Source organism: Eurosta solidaginis, chromosome 5 (assembly GCF_040869045.1).
Source record: "Eurosta solidaginis isolate ZX-2024a chromosome 5, ASM4086904v1, whole genome shotgun sequence".
In the NCBI taxonomy this organism is placed as follows: domain Eukaryota; kingdom Metazoa; phylum Arthropoda; class Insecta; order Diptera; family Tephritidae; genus Eurosta; species Eurosta solidaginis.
This window is the reverse complement of record NC_090323.1, coordinates 57,670,972-57,690,576: the sequence shown is the minus strand read 5'-3', so window position 1 is coordinate 57,690,576 and position 19,605 is coordinate 57,670,972. Positions and strand designations below refer to the sequence as shown.

At 41.7% G+C, this 19,605-nt stretch overlaps 1 protein-coding gene across 1 annotated transcript; it reads left to right on the top strand.

Moving 5' to 3' along the window:
- Positions 1 to 244: 244 nt before the first annotated feature.
- On the top strand, positions 245 to 17,740 carry LOC137254431 (1,5-anhydro-D-fructose reductase-like). The gene is made up of 4 exons (XM_067792090.1): positions 245 to 471; positions 550 to 692; positions 11,913 to 12,596; positions 17,625 to 17,740. The coding sequence occupies exons 1-4, from the start codon at positions 352 to 354 to the stop codon at positions 17,665 to 17,667; spliced, it is 990 nt and encodes a 329-aa protein (XP_067648191.1). The 5' UTR covers positions 245 to 351; the 3' UTR covers positions 17,668 to 17,740.
- Positions 17,741 to 19,605: the final 1,865 nt, after the last annotated feature.

Below are 19,605 nucleotides of genomic sequence, written 5' to 3'. Positions count from 1 at the left end.
CCGTTATGCGAACAAAATTAATATACTCTGTGAGCTCTGCTCAGCTGAGTATAAAAATACTGAAAGCAATCCGTAAATATCCTTATGAGTACCTCCCTTTTGAATTGTTCCGTATTTGGCCGACTGGATTTAGAGCTTTTTGCCACTTTGAACGCCGTTTCATAAAATATGAAACATTATAAAATGAAAAAATAAAATCTCTATTGAAATAAATCTGTGTCAAAATTTATGGTTAAAAAAAGAATGTAACAAAGAGTGCGCTTTAAAGAATTTTAATTATATATTAGCATCAAAACACGGCCTAAAAAACAGGTCTTTCGAGCATCAACGGTGTTTACAAAAGATTTGATAATGTACGCTCCTTGTGCAAAGACTTGCGTACGGGATATTTTGCCTGAAATCCCACTTGCCCGAGTTGTCGAATATAGCAATGGGGTAAAAGTGCCTGTCATAGGATTGGGTACTGCGGATGTGAGTAAAAATGATATCGCAACTGAATAATAAAACAATGATTATCTCTACATATGTACAAATATGCATACAAATTAGACTCCTGCAAATGTTGCGAAGCGTGTCGTAATGGATGCTATAGACGTTGGAATTAGACATATTGATTGTTCACCCACATTTTGTAACCAAGAGGAGATTGGCGAAGGTATAAAGCACAAAATCGATGAAGGCATCATAAAGAGGTAATTAAGGCCACTATTATTAATATCAAGACCTGATTGGTGAGCAGCTAAGCATTTGTATTTGGCTGTATGATTCGTAATCGTTTTTCTCATACACCTTACAAGCATGTACTCCCATCTGTATCAGGGAAAAATGTGTTCGGATGAATCTAAGAATTTCGGTCGCATGCTCTGGGGCATACTAGGTGAACTCGGGGTAGTGTGCCGGCCTAACTAACTAAAGATTCTAAACAAGTGTTCGAATAACTAACATTTAATTATTTAGAACTCTTTTCGAAAACGGTGTCGGCCCTCGGCAATGGTTTGGCAAGCCCTTCTCAGCAAAATTATATGGCTCAGCAGATGTGGTTGAGAGTCTTGGCCGGTACGTCTTCTTCCATAATCTAGCCTAGGTTTTTATTCCCTACACTAAGTTCGTATCTGCGGGAGCTGCGTCCCTCATCATTCTACCTTCTTCGATACTCGCCATCGGCATCACGGATAGGACCATAAATCTTCCGGAGAACTTTTCTCTCTAGCACTCCAATAGCTGACGGAAATTATAGCCGTGAAGAAAATAGCAAAAATTCAGGATAGTCAGATGGCGATTAAGGCAGTAACCTCTTCATTAAGAAGTGTTGGAAACAGGGAAGACTAAAGGTTCATTATGGGCATACTAACTGGACACGCCTTCTGGCGCACATGCTTGCAAGTTAGGCCTCGTCAGTAACAGAAGATGTAGGAAGTGCAAGCTGTAGTGAAGAAACACTTGAGCACATTCTCTGTTCGTGTCCTGCGTTGCCAGTTCAAGGCTCCAGCTGATATGGGCGCAAGAATTGCTAGACCTTGAGGCAGTAATTAAGCTAGGTCCTAGAAAGCTTACAGTGTTTGTCAAGAGGACGAAGGTATTCTATAAAAGAAGTCCTGACACCTAATTAGGCTTCTTCCGTTTGGTCGGTCGTCAAACAAATTCTGGTAGCACTATGGACACATTCAGTCTATGTGAGGTCTTTATTTACCAGCCAGGTCAACCTAAACTAACTCCAATAGCTGTCTTATCTTCTCACGATATCGTCCATGATGTCGAGCCATACATCAGGAAAGTTATGATGAGCGACTTGTAGAGCATGGATTTTGTTGAGAGAGGATTTTATTTTCAATTGCTTAGTACAAAGTAGTACTTGTTGGCAAGAGTTCTCCGTTTTATTTCTAAGCTGACATTGTTTCTATTGTTAATGATAGACGAAGCCTTTCATAGTTTCGAATTTATATCCGTCATTAGTAACGTTGCTGCCAAGGCGCGAATTCGTCGATTTTTTCATGTGCTAAATTACCACAAGACCCATTTATCTAATCTAGAGACGGCATAATCTGTGGCCCACTTCTTGAGGCCATTGATATCAATATCAGCATATGCCAAATTGTACGCTTTTATAACAGACTGTACCATCACGGCTAAGTTTGCTGCCAAAATTATGTTGTCCCGCATTAGATACAAAAATCGCTCGAAAGGGCGACTCCATGTCTGAACCTTGTTTGGTTTCAAATGTCTCGGATAGATCCTAAACTGTTCTCTACAGGATTTACGAAGTAGGTCCAGATCATGGGACCACCAGTGAGGTTTACGCTTACCGCGCGGTTTTGGCAATGGACAGGCCTGTTCTAAGGCTTTTGAGAAAGCCGATGTGAAGGTTTCTACCAGACCCTCTAGCTCCATCGTTGATGAGAGGCTTTGTGGGGGTAGTTCTGGTAGTTCTCTTGCTAACAGCTCATTATGTAGTTCCCAGTTTGTATTACGTGGGTTACGTCTCGCAATGGGCTGATCGACGAAGAACTCTAACATTACTTCAATATAGCGGTGGTCTGAAAAGGAATGTTCCTCAAGAACACGCCATTTTTTAACCCACCCATAAACGCTTTCGCTACAAATAGTGAGGTCAATAACCTCTCTACGGTTTTTAGTAATAAAAGTTGGTTCATTACCTACATTGCAAACTACAAGGTTAGTTGTTAAAAGGTACTCAAAAAGTGACTCACCCCGAGTGTTTATGTCGGAACTACCCCACTGCACGTGGTGGGCGTTTGCGTCTGTCCCAATTAACAGATGGCTTGAGTCGGCCACCAGATCCTTTACCGTCTTTTGCGGAGGAGGTTCCTCTGCGTCGTACGCCTTCCCTTGGGGAGCGGGACAGCATCTTATGACTTTGAATTTTGGAGGGTGCCGAAAACGTTTAATGATGAGCCTTATAAACCATAAGCAGTAGGGCGGGTCGATTTAAAAATCGCTCATTGCTCTGTGAAAATCGTATTCTAGGGATCAAAATAAGAAACTTTGCCGAAGGAACCATACCTCTAAAACGAATTCTGATACCCCCCCCCCCCAGGTAGGGGCAAATTTTGAAAAATCCCACTTTGACCCATTTAGAGTGCTCCAATCGAGTCCAAATGTATGACCGACCCCCACTTACTTTGGAGGCCCGACCCACCGATGCCAGTGGCACACCCCTGGAACCCCCCTGGGGGTTCACCATACAAACATTTCAAAAAATCGCCGGTTTTGCACTTTACATGAAAAAATCAGCTAAATAGCTATGTTTTTTCTTTATTTTTATTTATTTATTTATAATAATATTTATTTATATTAATATCTATTTTTTTTCTTAAGAAATTTATTTAGGTTAGGTTAGGTTGGGGTGGCTGCCCGAGGGCACACTTAGGCCAGTAGTACTAGGCCCGTTGTGATACCACGAAAAACACCGTTACCTCTCCTCTTCGAACCATTTTGAGGACCTGATGAAATCTACCAGGTCCTTGACGTCATGCTCCACAACCTGACTCATAGTATCAAGAAATGGAGCTCCCAGAAAGCGCTGCCGTGCTCCGCTTAGCGCTGGGCAGTTGCAAATGAGGTGAACCACCGTTTCCTCCTCCTCATCCTCTTTACAACTCCTACAGCAACGACGATAAGGCGCTCCTAGCCTTTCTGCATGCCTACCTATGAGGCAATGACCCGTTAGTGCCCCTACAAGTGTGGAAATTGTATCCCTTCTTAGGTTGTAAACGTGACGGGACCTTTTAGGATCCCATTTAGGCCAGGTTTCTTTCGACGTTCGACATCCCGGTGTTTGTAGCCATCTTTCGTCGGCTTGACGGTAGATGTGCTCTTTTAGCATTAGCTTGCATGTGGACAGGGGCATGCCTAAGCGTTCTTGTCCAGGAAGAACCTGCTTGGTTGTACCCTGCCTAGCGAGTTCATCTGCAATACAGTTTCCCTCGATATCCCTATGTCCAGGGACCCATGTGAGGTGTACACGGTTCTGTTGAGCCATCTCTTGAAGAGATCGGCGACAGTTTAGTGCTAGTTCAGAATTGAACGAGTGGGAGCCCAGAGATTTTATGGCAGCTTGGCTGTCGCTGAAGATAAAAATTTCTTTGCCGACAATGTATGTCCCTATCCTAGCTGCGGCTTCCATTATGGCTGCAACTTCTGCCTGGAATACACTGCAGTGGTCGGGTAGTCTGAATGAGAGCTGGAGGTCAAGGTCCCTTGAGTATACTCCACCCCCAACTCTCCCGTTTAGCTTGGAGCCGTCCGTGTATATGGAAATGCTGTTGCCCATAGCAAGGCACTTGTCCGACTCCGTCCAGTCATCCCTGCTGGGTATGTTTATCTTAAAGTTGGTTTCCGCAACTGTTGTGGTCGCACAGCGATCCGTGCTAGGAGGGAGAAAACTGTATTTGTTTAGTATACTTGAGTGTCCTGTGGTACTGTTGTTCCAGCACGACAACTCCCTTAGACGCAGGGCAGACGTTGCCGCTGCTCGATGACCAGCCAGATCCAGTGGAAATATGTCAAGAATGACCTGAAGAGCTTCGCTAGGCGTTGTTCTTAGAGCCCCGCTTATGCTTATCATGCTGGATCTGTGGACTTTACCCAACAAGTTTAGGTTTGACGCCTTGCTCAAGGCTGGCCACCATACGACTACCCCATACAGCAGTATGGGTCTGATAATCGCGGTATAAATCCATCTGCATATGTTGGGGGTGAGTCCCCATTTTTTGCCAATGGCTCTTTTACACGTATATAATGCAATGTACGCTTTCTTTTGTCGCTGGATAACGTTGTCCTTCCAGTTCAGCTTTTTGTCTAAAACTACGCCTAAAAATTTGGCTTTATCTGCCAGGCTTAGGCGCACCCCATTTAGTTCCGGTAGGTCCAACGATGGTATTTTGTATCGTTTGGTATATAAGACAAGCTCTACTTTATCGGAGTTGACGCTGAGTCCACATCGGGAAGCCCACAAGGAAACCTCTCGCAATGCTACCTGCATCAAGTCGCACAAAGTTTGAGGAAACTTGCCTCTGTAGATAATCGCTAGGTCATCAGCATATGCCACGACCTTCCCGCTCCCCCAACTAGTATCTCTTAATAGCGAGTTTACCGTTAGGTTCCATAGTAAGGGGGAAAGGACACCACCCTGGGGCGTGCCCCTTGCGACAAATCGTGTTACCTCAACCTTCCCCAGTGAGGAGAGCACTTTCCTTCCCCTGAGCAGTTGATCAATTAGTCCCACTAGGGGTCTATTTACGTCCAGATCAGTTAAAGCAATGTTAACGGCGTCTGGACTTATGTTGTTGAATGCTCCTTCAATGTCTAGGAAGGCCACAAGACAATAATCCTTTTGGAACAAGGATGTTTCTATAGTAGAGACTAGGCTGTGTAGCGCAGTCTCCGTAGATTTACCTTTGGTGTACGCGTGTTGATAGTCCGAAATGAGATTCCTATCAATGCTTGTAGTGAGAAAATCGCTAACTATTCCCTCTAGGGTCTTGAGTACGAAGGATGAAAGACTGATAGGTCTATAGTCCTTCGGCTCGTAATGAGAGGCTTTGCCTGCCTTAGGAATGAATATGACCGTGACGCTCCTCCATGCACACGGAATATAGTTCATAGCCAAACAAGCGGTATATATGTGCCGCAGCCAGTTGGCTGATACCTCCAAGGAGTAGATAAGTTGAGCGGGTACAATCCCGTCTGGTCCAGCAGCCTTAAAAGGTTTAAAACTTTTGACTGCCCTCCTCACTCTCTCCTCAGTGATGGGTATATTCACAGCTTGGTTTGCTGCAGGTACTTCCGGTGCGTTTGTCATATTTCCCGGGAAATGTGTGTCCAGGAGCAGCTCTAGAGTTTCCCCTTCTGTGCTGGTCCAGGTACCATTCGGTCTCCGCAGAAAGCTAATAGCTGTTTGCGTCTTAGAAAGCACGCACCGTAGCCTGGATGTGTCCACGACACTTTCGACTCCAGTGCAGAAGTTTCTCCATGAAGTTCTCTTCGCTTGTCTCAGGACTTTTTTGTAGGTTCTTAGTTTGTCCTTGTATTCTAGCCATTGTGACCCGTTATCAAGGAATTTGGCTTTGTTAAACTGTTCTCTACAGGATTTACGAAGTAGGTCCAGATCATGGGACCACCAGTGAGATTTACGCTTACCGCGCGGTTTTGGCAATGGACAGGCCTGTTCTAAGGCTTTTGAGAAAGCCGATGTGAAGGTTTCTACCAGACCCTCTAGCTCCATCGTTGATGAGAGGCTTTGTGGGGGTAGTTCTGGTAGTTCTCTTGCTAACAGCTCATTATGTAGTTCCCAGTTTGTATTACGTGGGTTACGTCTCGCAATGGGCTGATCGACGAAGAACTCTAACATTACTTCAATATAGCGGTGGTCTGAAAAGGAATGTTCCTCAAGAACACGCCATTTTTTAACCCACCCATAAACGCTTTCGCTACAAATAGTGAGGTCAATAACCTCTCTACGGTTTTTAGTAATAAAAGTTGGTTCATTACCTACATTGCAAACTACAAGGTTAGTTGTTAAAAGGTACTCAAAAAGTGACTCACCCCGAGTGTTTATGTCGGAACTACCCCACTGCACGTGGTGGGCGTTTGCGTCTGTCCCAATTAACAGATGGCTTGAGTCGGCCACCAGATCCTTTACCGTCTTTTGCGGAGGAGGTTCCTCTGCGTCGTACGGCATATAAACGGAGGCTAGCGTTAATTGGGTGCCTCCGCTTGACAAACTGGCCGCTGTGACGTCACCATTGCTATAATTAGGCAAGAGAAAGATATTTAGCTCAGACTTTACTAAAATGCATGTTCTCACTTTACCTTCATCTGCAGCTCGGATGAGCTTAAACCCAGTGGCCCCCAATCCGTAAATCCTTGAGTTGTTCACCCAGGGTTCTTGGATAAGGACCACTTCGACGTCGCCTTTAGAAAGGCGACTGATGAGAGCAGCCGAGGCTGCCTTACTTTTGTGCAGGTTTATCTGGAGCAACCTCAGCATGAGCTTGCTCAGACTCCCCTGCCTCCATCACCGTGATGTTGGGATCCTCTCCGTCGCTATCCAGCAGAGCATCCTCCATCGACAAATTGCCCAGAGCCCCTGCGCAATTTGACGTGGCGGAAACCAGGCTTTCGGCGTCGGAGATTTCCGCTTCCACTTCGGGTGCCTCAATGTCCGTGTCCAAAGAGGCACTCGAAAGGGATGCGCGCTGTGCGTCCCCACGGTATACGTGAATTACGACCTCCCCGAGGCCGTAAAACATTCTTCCTTTGCTCCGTCTAAGGGGCTCGAGAGCTTCCTTATTCAGGGCTAACACGACCTGTCTCCTAGGTCCTTCAGCGTCCCCGACTTGGATGACACTCCAGTCCTGCGTTGGGAGAGCCGGGTTCATCAGTTGCAGCATCCTGAGAATTCTCTCAGGTTCTGCTGGAACCGCTGGAACCCATGCCCTGGCCCTTGGCCGAGCCGGAATGTCCTTCCAGTCAACGACCTCGATAATCGCCCCGGGATAGACTTGTCCCAGCTTTGCGGCTGCTGCCTTGTACAGCGCAACAGACCTTGCGTCCTCGCAAGCGAGTACCTTGATTTGGCCCTGGTACCATCCTGCATCAGAACCTCGCGGCGGACTACCCGGAGACTCCATCAGCACGTCGAGAACGGCGTTGCCGATTTCATTCCGGACGTACGGCCACTGGTCTTTAGGGATTGCACCACGGTCATTCCCTCGGTCCAGGATTCCTATAAGGATCCGGCCCTTGGCTACCTCGGCAAAGCTGGGTTTGGCTACCGCGGGGTGATTCTGGTGCCTTTTCGGCGGTGGTTTGATATCCTCATCGGACCTTTGACGTTTATATGGGGTTGCGCTTGTTGGCAGAGAACCCCGAAAATTCGGCAGTAGAGCTCGCGCCCTTTCCACCGAATTCCTGGCGCTCTCTGACAGCGTTTCCAGCGGAACACCCTCATACCTTGACAGGACTTTTGCAGCCCTTCTTTTGTTCCTGTGGAACGATCCCTTGTGGGAATCTTCTTGAGAAGGGGTCCGACCCGTAGTTGCCCTCGCGGTCGTACCCCCGGATGATGTCTTCATTATGGCTCCTTTCTCCTTTGGCTCAGTGTGACCAGATCGTGGGACCCCTGTCACAGCCGTGGGGAGAACAGTCGCCATACCGGCGTCAGACGGGCGCCCAGCATCAGCAGGCGCGTCAGTGTTCGCCGTTGCCAGCGCAACTACCTTCGCCGCCATACTGGTGCTTGCCCCCGTCCGATCACCTAAGACTGTGTTGACTGAGGTTGCCCTCTTGTCGTCCATGGGGAGCCGACCCGTCGTTTCCAACGCAGTCGCTCCCCCGGTTAAAGTAGCTGTTGCGGCTCCGTTTTCCCTTGGCTCGGAGTGGCCAGGTCCAGAGACCCCTGCCACAGCCGTGGGAAAAAAAGGTTACCGTTCCGGCGCTTGGTCGGTGTCCGACAACAGCAGGCGCGTCAGGGTTCGCCGTTACCAGCGCAACTCCCTTCGCCGCCATACTATTGCCGCCCCCCACCAAGTCGCTCTTCACTTTAGCGTTGGTAGCATTGGCAGCCCTCCCTCGTTCACTAGGGCGTATGGATGCCAATGCTGTTGTCCTTCTCCCTGTGGAGGAGAAAGGATTATCATTTGAAATTTATTTAGTCAGAACACATGTAAATGAAAAAATTAATTTAAGTGAGTTATAGAAAGGAAACTAAAAAAAATTATTGTTTGAAGTCTTTTTTACTTTCAAGTCTGGGCAATTTCGCACGGCTTTCTAATGTCGTCGCCATAACAGCCTTTACATTTTCCGGTATAACCCGCTTGGAAACGCTAGCTAGCAATTGAACATGTCGTTCCGTTCCTTGTATGTGTGATTGAATTTTTGGATCATTAAACGGTGGATCATCTTGATTTAAATATTCTTTCAATGTATCGTACGGAATGCTTCGCGAGAATGGTGATTCAAATACGATATTTACATCATTCAAATTGACCATTTCCGTATAACTTGTGCAATTAAAGATTATATCTGGTTTTTTATAAACTCGTAAGTTCCATTGGCTCGTCAACCTCGGTTCGATAGCGTAGAATTTTCTTGATGGCACAGTCGCGCTTTTCTTTGCTATCATCAAACAACATTGATATCAAGATATTTTCCGAATGCGCATAATATGAATTATCTTTAATTACTTGATTGACAATTTTGCGTAAACGAGGTTCTAGAAACCGTGACCAACCAATGAACTTGAAAAATAATGCACTGCCGTACACGACAGAGCTGTAATACTTGATATTGAAGTACATTGGCACATAACATTTAATTATAAATTCAACTAGAATTCTTAAATTTGCATCTGGATTTTCCGTTGTCACATATAATCGCAATAATCTAGCGGCCTTGGTGAGCCACCGAGAATGTATAAGTTTGATGTTAGCCAGATCCACCGGAACCACGCCGCTAGAAATTGCATGGGCCATGTCGTATAAGTACTTCGAATCAGTGGAAAATTCAATTTTTTCTAGAGCAGGGGGCATATTTTGCAACTCAATTTTCTGGAAGCCGTCCACCACCTGAAAATATATAATAATAAAATAATTAAAAATGGTTGACAATTATAATAAATGAGTGATATCAATAACTTACCGGAAGAGTTTCACAAGTTTCGATTTGACGGCTCAGTTTTCCGGTTGTAGTGTAGAAGGCAAACGAACCAATGCAATGGTCTTTTTAACAGCAATTCGAATCGTCGTATAATTCCACCGTGTGGGCCAGTGTTTGTTGGCTCACCGTCAGTGCATATTCCAATTAATGCATCCAGTGATATATTTTTATCGTTGAAAAAACCATTTAATTTGGTTGTTTTGTATTCAGCGGTTTCATGTTCCAGTCTTACGTAACCAATCAATTAAGAATTGGGTTCTCTCAAAATAACAAGATGAGGTTCTTTTACCATCCTAGTATGATACTTCTCATCAATTTTATCTATCGTTAAAGTATCATCTATTCTGCCATCGAATGAAAACGCTAACAAATTGGTATCATCTAACCGTACCGCACTTCTTGTCTGTATTTCTCTTTTTCTCTGCGAACTTTCGATTTATCCATGATGAGAGGTTTTCCCATGCTTATCTTTAATTTTAAAATCTTGCAAAAGAGCGGTTCTCAATGCTGATGCTACTCTGTCAGGCACACCAAATCTGTCACATACCAAGGCAAAGTTAAAACAATAGTATCGTTCGCTTAAGTAAAAATAATATCTCAAGATATCCAGATGGGTTGGTAAATTAAGATCAGTTAAATCAGTAGACACACCAAAAACAGTAACATCATGCTTGGGTATATGACTCATTGGGTTTTCGATAGTTGTTGATGTAGTTGCTTCATCTTGCGGTGTAGAGGATGGTGGATTCATTGTAAACTTTTTGATTTGGAATGGTCACTTCACTTATTATTTTTTTTGAAATATTTTTTTATCGAAATTAGCACTTCACACTTTGAATTCTTCACAACGACTTAATGCATTCACAAAAACTGTTGCGTTATATGTATATGGTCTACGAGACGAGGTAATAAGAATGAAATGGTAATTTCAATTCTACCTGCTGTGTCTTGTGGTGGCTTAAAAAAACAACACAAGCAATTTTACGATCTGCAATTGTGTCACAGTGATACCTTCATTTTTAAAACGGTTGAATAAAAAACCCACACAACTATGTTTACGACATGCAAATGCATCACAGTGATGCCTTGGTTTTCAAAGGGTTGTAAAAACGCTAATTTCTAATAATTTTTTTTTAATTTCTTTTCTATTAATAAGTTAAATTCATTTTTTCATTTACAAACATATGTTCTGGCTAAATAAATTTCTAAAGAGAAAAATAAACTCCAAAAAGAAAAAACATAGGCATTTCGCTGATTTTTTCATGTAAAGTGCAAAACCGGCGATTTTTTGCAATGTTTGTATGGTGAACCCCCAGGGGGTTCCAGGGGATGTGCCACTGGCATCGGTGGGTCGGGCCTCCAAAGTTAGTGGGGGTCGGTCATACATTTGGACTCGATTGGAGCACTCTAAATGGGTCAAAGTGGGATTTTTCAAAATTTACCCCTTCCCCGGGGGGGGGGGGGGGGGGCATCAGAATTCGTTTTAGAGGTATGGTTCCTTTGGCAAAGTTTCTTATTTTGATCCCTAGAATATGATTTTCACAGAGCAATGGGCGATTTTTTTGCCTCCCCATAAATCGACCCGCCCTAATAAGCAGATACTAAAATAGCTAGTGCCGCCCCCCCCCCCGTGAGTTAGGGGTTAGAATATACCCGCGGTAGGTATACCTGTCATAAGAGGCGACTAAAATACCGTATTCCTTTGTGTAGCGAAGGCCTTTAAGGTAGCCAGCGCAATACATAGCTTCTCCAAACCCAATTATCAACCTCACCTATCTAGGGGATGGGAGGGCGGAATGGCCTAGAAGGTCGCATGTGGTCATAAAAAATCGTTCCCAAGATGGTCGGGCTTGGTACCGGAGCGTACCTAATCTGCATCCGGCAAGGGACCATCAACTCGATAACACTCCCCAAGGCCTTCGGGGAGTGTTCTTATCGCCACAACAACAACTACATTGCTAGTGCAACGAATGAAAGAGTAAACGGTTCCCTGGCTAAAACATGATATGCGAATGGATGAAGATGCTTCAGCCGGTATATGGCAGCACAGGAAGAAACATATCTACCGCTATATAATTGGTGCTCCTTGGCGCAGCAGGAAGCACTTGGACAGATTTCCACGCAACGGCCCAAAGCGCCAAGCCGGTTAAACGCCAATTGATTATGTATTATCGTGATTTGAAGAAAGAAAATTTTATTAGACTAATGAATTTGATTCTTCGTCTTTTTAACAGAGAGGAACTTTATATATCAAGCAAGCTGTGGGACTCGCGACATGAGCCCCGATATGTGCGTCGAACATTAGAGGAAACTTTAAAACAGCTTCAAGTTGCTTACTTAGACAACTATGTCTTGCAAACTCCTATGGCCTTGAAAGAAAGTGTGGAGTTTTTTCCACGCAACACTAGAGGTGAAATCATTTTTTCCGATGTTGACTACTTAGACACCTGGCGTGCAATGGAATCATTAGTTGACCTTGGCCTAGTGCGATCCATCGGTTTAGCCAACTTCAATGCTGAACAAATTATGCGCATAATGGAAATTTCAAGAATACCACCATCAAATTTGCAAGTAGAATGTAACCCATATATAACTCAAATTAAGTTAATGGATTTATGCTGCAAGCATCGAATGGTTTTTATGGCTTATAATGTGACCGGTCGTATCTCAAGAGATGAAAAAATTCTTCCACTTATGAACACTCCGGAAATAAGGTGCTTAGCAAAGAAGTATGGTAGAAATCCGGCAGAGATATTGATCCGTTATCAAACACAGCGCGGCAACGTAGTATTGGTAAAAACTGTCGACAAAGAATATATGATACAAAAGCTGAATATTGAAAAGTTCCATTTAAGTCGTGATGATATGGAGAAGCTTGATGCAATGAACTGTAATGTTCGAAAAGTGAAATTATCATAGTAAGTTACAGTATAAATATGCTGCTGTATGTCGGCTTGTCCCGTCCATGAATAAGAATTGAGCTGAGTAAATGCAATTCCATTACATTACCAATGAGATTCCTCAGTAATTGGAAAAAGTAATCATTTCCTTTTCGCTAGAGCAAAGGAATCCAATCCCCAACACCAAAAGAATTGATTTAATTTCATTTCTTCAAAGAAAAATACCAAAAGTAAATTCTTGCTTTTTTTTAGGCTCGCGTATACGGATTATTCTTTTTTTTTTTTGGTTTTTTTGTAAAAATGAAATTCATGGCTATATAATTGAACCATGATGTAATTCCTGTCCCGGTACTTTCGCAAAGTATTTGAAATTTTTTTTTCAATTCCATTACAATTCCATTACAAGAAATGGAAAACGTATTTCGAATTTCCCATTTAATTCCTCAAATTGGAATTGTGAATGTAATTGAAAAACTACAAGCTAATTTGTGCATAAAAACTAACTCCCGTTGATGTGGGTGACTTTACGAATCAAACTTTTCATTATTTTATAAGGCTTGTTTGTGAGTGACAACTGACAATTTCCTAGCTAAGTAAGGATGTCTCCTCTTCTATCATGGCTTTGTTTGATACTGGCAATTGGCATAACGTAAAACACCATAAATAATCCGGATTTTTTTTGCATACATTTCTAAGATCATATCATCAACTTTTGGTAGCGGTTTAATTTAGGAACGAAATCTCAAAGCCTATGAAAATTAAACCGGTGACTGCACGATTTTGGCAACGGGACCTCTCAATACCCCATTTTTAGTTTATAAAATAAACAGCTGTCTCCACGGTCTTTCTAGTTTCTTCACCTCGCGCAACCTGGCACTATCACCGACAAAATCCACGGCCTCTCTGTTTACGATGTGGAGGGAACAGATGTCGCAATTATTGGACGTTCACGCCGATGGTGTCACGTTACCAACTGTCAGTCACCCAAAGATTTTAGGCGTAACGTTCGATAATACTCTGACCTTCAAGGCGCATGCCACCGAAATTGTATCTAAAGTATAAAGCCGCAACAAAATCTCCAAGTCGCTTGCCGGCAGCACCTGGGGAAAAGATAAAGAAAAGTTGCTAACCACGTACAAAGCAATTGACCGGCCACTCATGAGCTACGCTTCACCAGTTTGGTCGCCTGATCTTAAAAACACATACTGGAAAAGGTTGCCGGCCTGTCAAAATGCTGCAATCAGAACTGCCACCGGATGTCTCCTTATGACCCCTGAAGATCACCTACATAGTGAGGCCAACTCAACATTAAAGAGCACAACGGAATGCTGAACAGGAAGTTTTTGCGAAACTGTTACAAACCGGGAAACCCTAGCAAACGGCAAACGACCCGCCTCCAAGAGGGTTAAGAGAACATCTCCATAAGCACTATGATGAGACACGGCACCTGTCAACACAGCCGTTTGATCCAAACAAGCATAAGGAGCCCTAGGCAAACCCAAACAGAATCGGTAAACGCTTTTGCCAGGACTCGCCCGGTGAACCCTGATATTAATTATTATTGTCTCGAATCAACACCGACATACGTAATGTATTTCCTTCATGCGATATGTCCCCTCAAGACATCAACCATCTTTTCCGCATCTAACACCAATTTCCGTATGATCCGCCTCTGTTGAAACTGCCAGTTTCCTTGGACTCCTGTTAGAAGACTTTGATGACAATTTGTGAGTAGTCGTGCCCATTCAATGGGGCGAGGTCTGTCCTGATCGTCGAAACAAAACTTGATTTCCCCTTTGCGTGCCCAATCCAAAGTATCAATCCTTGGTAAGTGCAAGTCTTCCTAGCACTTTTCTGTCAGTTCACGACGGTAAAATTTATTAACGATCAGATTTTCATGATATGCCAAATGCTGCGAAAAAACCATTAAAACTACATTTTTTGACAGGCCGGAAGAGTTGCCTATATGCTGCTACGTCTGAATTAGAGTTCCTTGCATCCCTACAAGAATTGGTAAAAATCTTTCCGATCCATTCGAAACCAAGCTAGGTTTAGAACGAGATGACTCCTTTCGTACGATTTTATTAACCTCATTCTGGAAAAGATTCTTAAAGGCAGTAAATCCAAACGGCGATGGTATAATCTAACCATACCCATCCTGTGACATGGCAAAGAAACATGGATGTTTGCACATATTGGAAAAAGATGCTCGTGTCATAGAAATATTTGGTTTTTGACCGAGAAGGCTAACTAACTATCTCAAATACACTTATAATATGCTAGCTGTAAAGAGTAATAATAGTTATCTGCAGTATAATCCCATACAATCGCCTTTTGAGTCGCAAAAAAATTGTTTAGCGCTATGCTTGGTTGGCATTAGGTCAAAATTACTGACATCGAAACTGTCATAACGTTACCAGCTCGTCGGTTGGGATCAAAGGTGTTTCCATTATGTTACATTACTGACCCGAAGTCGTTTCATTATTTCCCGTTGTTTACATTTTGTGGCATTATTTATTGATGGACCACTAGTTTGCAAACAAAAAAATATTCCAACATGTTAGCAAATGAAATTTAAATGTCGAATTTGACGAACCGTTGGGCAATTGTCGTTTTCACTTATTGGTCAATTTAATTGACACTTCGTAGTTAAAACGGACGGCAAACTCAATTGACGTCCAACGAAAAGCCGCTTTCACGGATATGACCAAGTTTTGTGTTCAAATTGACCTTGTGTAAACCAAGCATTCGAGTTTTTCAATTTCTTTGGCAATTCCTTTAAAAAATCGGAAATACCTTACAACTTTACCTTTCCAAAGTGTTTGAGCAGAAATACCAAAACACATTCGGAGGCATAAAGGAATTAAAAAGAAGTTCGAAATCGAAACGTTTAAGCTCTTTATGAGCTCATTTAGGACTCCTATTGAATGCTATCTTGTGATGGTCATCCGATATGAGCTTATTTCCATATACGATATGACACTGAATATGACTCATATGTGACACATATTGCCATCATAAACAGCTCATTTTCGGCACATATTTGACTCCGAATGGATTTCATTTTGAACTTTTTGGAAGCAATTGACGAGCGTTGAAAAGCTTATACACATCGACCGCTGAGTGGAATATCATCCTATCTCGGATGCCGTTTCGAAAACCCCTTGGTCTCGCTTTCTTTTTTGGAATTTGATGTTCCAATAAATTTTCGTCAGCTTTTCAAACTTGGTGTAATAGACAAAATAAAGTAGCGTCATATAGGTATTTCTCAAACGTTTTCGGAGATAGGACGCTTTTCAAACGGTATCTTTTTGACATTTGGATAAGGATAAGGAATGGAGAAGCATACTCAAAGCGTTGTTTGGGGAAATGTTCTAAACAGATACTTCGAATGATATCCCTGTAATAAAGAGGGGCAAGTGTCCATATGAATGGCATACCGAGTAGATAATAATGCTTTGAAAATCCACCAGAAAATGTCTTGAGTACTTACACTTCTAGAATCCAATCAATAAAGATACTCAAAAAACATAAAATAAACCAAGTCCATGTCAATGTTCAATAGGAAACAAAAAACGTCCAAAAAAATTTTGTATGTGAATACTTGTTCAAAGTTGTGCTTTGCTAGCTACAGATACCCAGGAAACGGTTAATAATTTTTATCAAAACTGAGTCATAAAAGACTCTTATATTATTATTATTATATTTCTGAGCCTTGTTTTTCTTACATATTTTGGGCTCGTTTTTGATTCTGAAGTTATTGGCGCTCCGAGAATGTTTGAGGAGACTACTTTGCGCAAAGTATTTTTTTTTTAATTACAAACAATTAATTTTTTGTATTCGATCCTCAAATGAAATTTTTTTCGTAAATGACATGTAATCACTTGAATGGAAGGAGCTAATTACTTTCCCTAAGTATTTAGGAATTGACGGTAATTTAATTCCTAAAGTAATCATTACAACCCAGCTCTGTTTAAGATACATGCGTGTATTAAAATTTCGTAATAGCATAAAAACAAGGAAAAATTAAAAAAAAGAGCATTATTCTATCGAATACTGAAGTTTTGTAATACATTTTTTTTACTTAAGTCAAATGATGTATTCTTAATATATTTAATTAACAAGGATGCAAATTAAATAACAGCCAAGCAAACATTCGGAGCCAAAAAAGAGTCATAAAAGACACCTAAATCGGAGCATTTATACTTGTTATGAGCTCATTTAATACCACGAAACGAGTGTATTTCCCTTCTTGCAATGGTCGCCCGATATGAGCCTCTTAGTTCATACATTATGTGAGCAGAAATAGGAGTCCGATCAGACGCATAAACAGCTCATAATTTGCTTATTATATGATTTTTGCTTAGTAATTATGTGCTTTATATTAGAGATTAAAGCTGGAGTCATTGGTGCCGTATGTCGTATCGCTGTATCCGTATCCCTAACGTAATCAGCTGTTTATCATTACGACGGTAAACCAAAACCCAATTGGTTGGCTACGATACGGTTACGACTTTAGCGGCACCAATAATCCATTGCATTGATTCTCATAAGGTTGGTCGAATCAGCTGTTAAAAGGTTACTGATGCGGTTACCGATAAAGCACCAATGTCTCCAGCTTAAGATTGGCCAAAACAGGGCGGTTATTGGACGCATGGCATTCAAAATGGGGAATCATTTTTATTGGCTGGAAAACAGCATTTTAGGAGAAACCCATAAAAGTAGGATATACCGAAGTCAGTTATAATTAAAGACATAGAGGCAGTTTAATGAACTGAAATACTTAAATTGCTAAAATGTCGGTCATTGTGGAGATGTTTTGAGAGAAATCGGAAACAGCGACGCGTTATGACGATGATTTTATTCAATTTTAATATGAAAGAAGTCATAAAAGACTCCAATATGATCATATTTCTGAGGCTCATATTTGGGGCCATATCGGATTCCTAAATTATGAACGCTCCGAGAATGTTTGAGGGGAAATTATTTAGGAAAAATATTTGTCAAGATATGCTAATATATAATTTTTCATTAAATATTTTTCAGTGGCTCAGGACATATCCATCATCCCTTCGAAAATGACTGCTAAAATAATTGTACTTTATATTTATATTTTAAATACTAACATGATGCTTGTACAAATGTTTACTCAACACTTTCAGGTATGCTATATTGTTACATTAAGGCCCATTGCCAGACCGGCAAGTCATTTTTTAGCTCAGAGCTATGAGTAAAAAAGTTAACTTGCCGTTCTGCAGGTAGGCCAACTCGCTAATAAGTATGCTTATATATTTAAATTATTTCATAACGTATTTTCAAAAGTAAGTGGCAAAACATTCCACTGCGTTTAAATCTATCATGGACCATTATGAAATTTTAGAACCGCTTATAGCACTTCTTGGCTTTGGTCACTAGTGACAACAAGTGATTACCCAAAAAACACAAAGTTCAGTTTTGACATACAATTTTGTAGTGACGCCATTAAAAAAATTTGTTGATCAACAAGACTGCGAAAAAGAAAAGAAAACACATTCAAATTATTTATTAAAGTTTACCACTTAAATTTACGGATTCATAGCAGAGCTGTAAAACTGTGCAATCATTTGAAATTTTAAATCATTGATTTAAGAATGCTTGCTCTTCATTCATTCAATTCTTGTTAAGGAATGTGGCTTAAAAGTTAACCCATTCTTCATTCAGCAGTGAAAAAGGAATGCATTCCTAAACTCATTCGAAGAAAGAATGAAGTAATTGAATGAAACACACATAGTGTACAAGTACAAGTGTGTTGACTTATCTGTCAAGCATTCTGACAGGCACTCGCTGGATTCGGCAGACCGAAAATGACAGCGAATTCAAAATGGATACCATAACAGAATGCGCCGAATGATTGAAAAAGTCGAGACGATTGGTAGACAAAAATGTTGTCGTTGAGACCAAAAATGCGACTCTAGACCTGAGATTTCCATCAGGTGAGCGAGGCTGTTTGTATTTTTGACGTTTATCGCTTAGTGAACACACTTGTATAGGTACACTATGGAAACACAAACATTTTTCAACACAGCACAGGCATTCAAATGAATGCAGCCCTTGCTGTGTGCACACACTTTTCTAGTACCAATCAATTATGAAAAATGTCGTACATGCACAAAACCCGCTCAAATATCACATGGTTGCATTTAATTAAAGCCACTTTAAAATAAAACAGAAATTTAATTATTGTCCGTAATGACCAGTTTTTTCGATATTTAAATGGTAACAAAGCACAAAGAAGTTAACTGGAAAAGTATTCTTATTGAAATTTTCCTAAAAATTTAATAATAACAAGTAAGGAAGGTTAAGTTCGGGTGTAACCGAACATTACATACTCAGTTGAGAGCTATGGTGACAACATAAGGGAAAATAACCATGTAGGAAAATGAACCGAGGGTAAACCTGGAATGTGTTTGTATGACATGTGTATCAAATGAAAGGTATTAAAGAGTATTTTATGAGGGAGTGGGCCATAGTTCTATAAGTGGACGCCATTTAGGGATATCGCCATAAAGGTGGACCCGGGCTGACTCTAGAATTTGTTTGCACGATATGAGGATCAAATGAAAGACGTTAATGAGAATTTTAAAAGGCGTGGGCTTAGTTCAATAGGTGGACTCCTTTTCGAGATATCGCCATAAAGGTGGATCAGGGTTGACTATAGAATTTGTTTGTACGATATGGGTATCAAATGAAAGGTGTTAATGAGTATTTTAAAAGGGAGTGATCCTTAGTTCCATAGGTGGACGCCGTTTCGAGATATCGCCGTTTCGAGTGGACCTGGGGAGACCCTAGAGTTTGTTTGTACGATATGGGTATCAAATGAAAGGGGTTAATGAGTATTTTAAAAGGGAGTGGGCCTTAGTTCTATAGGTGGACGCCTTTTCGAGATATCGCCATAAAGGTGGACCAGGGGTGACTCTAGAATGCGTTTGTACAATATGGGTATCAAACGAAAGGTGTTAATGAGTATTTTAAAAGGGCGTGGGGCTTA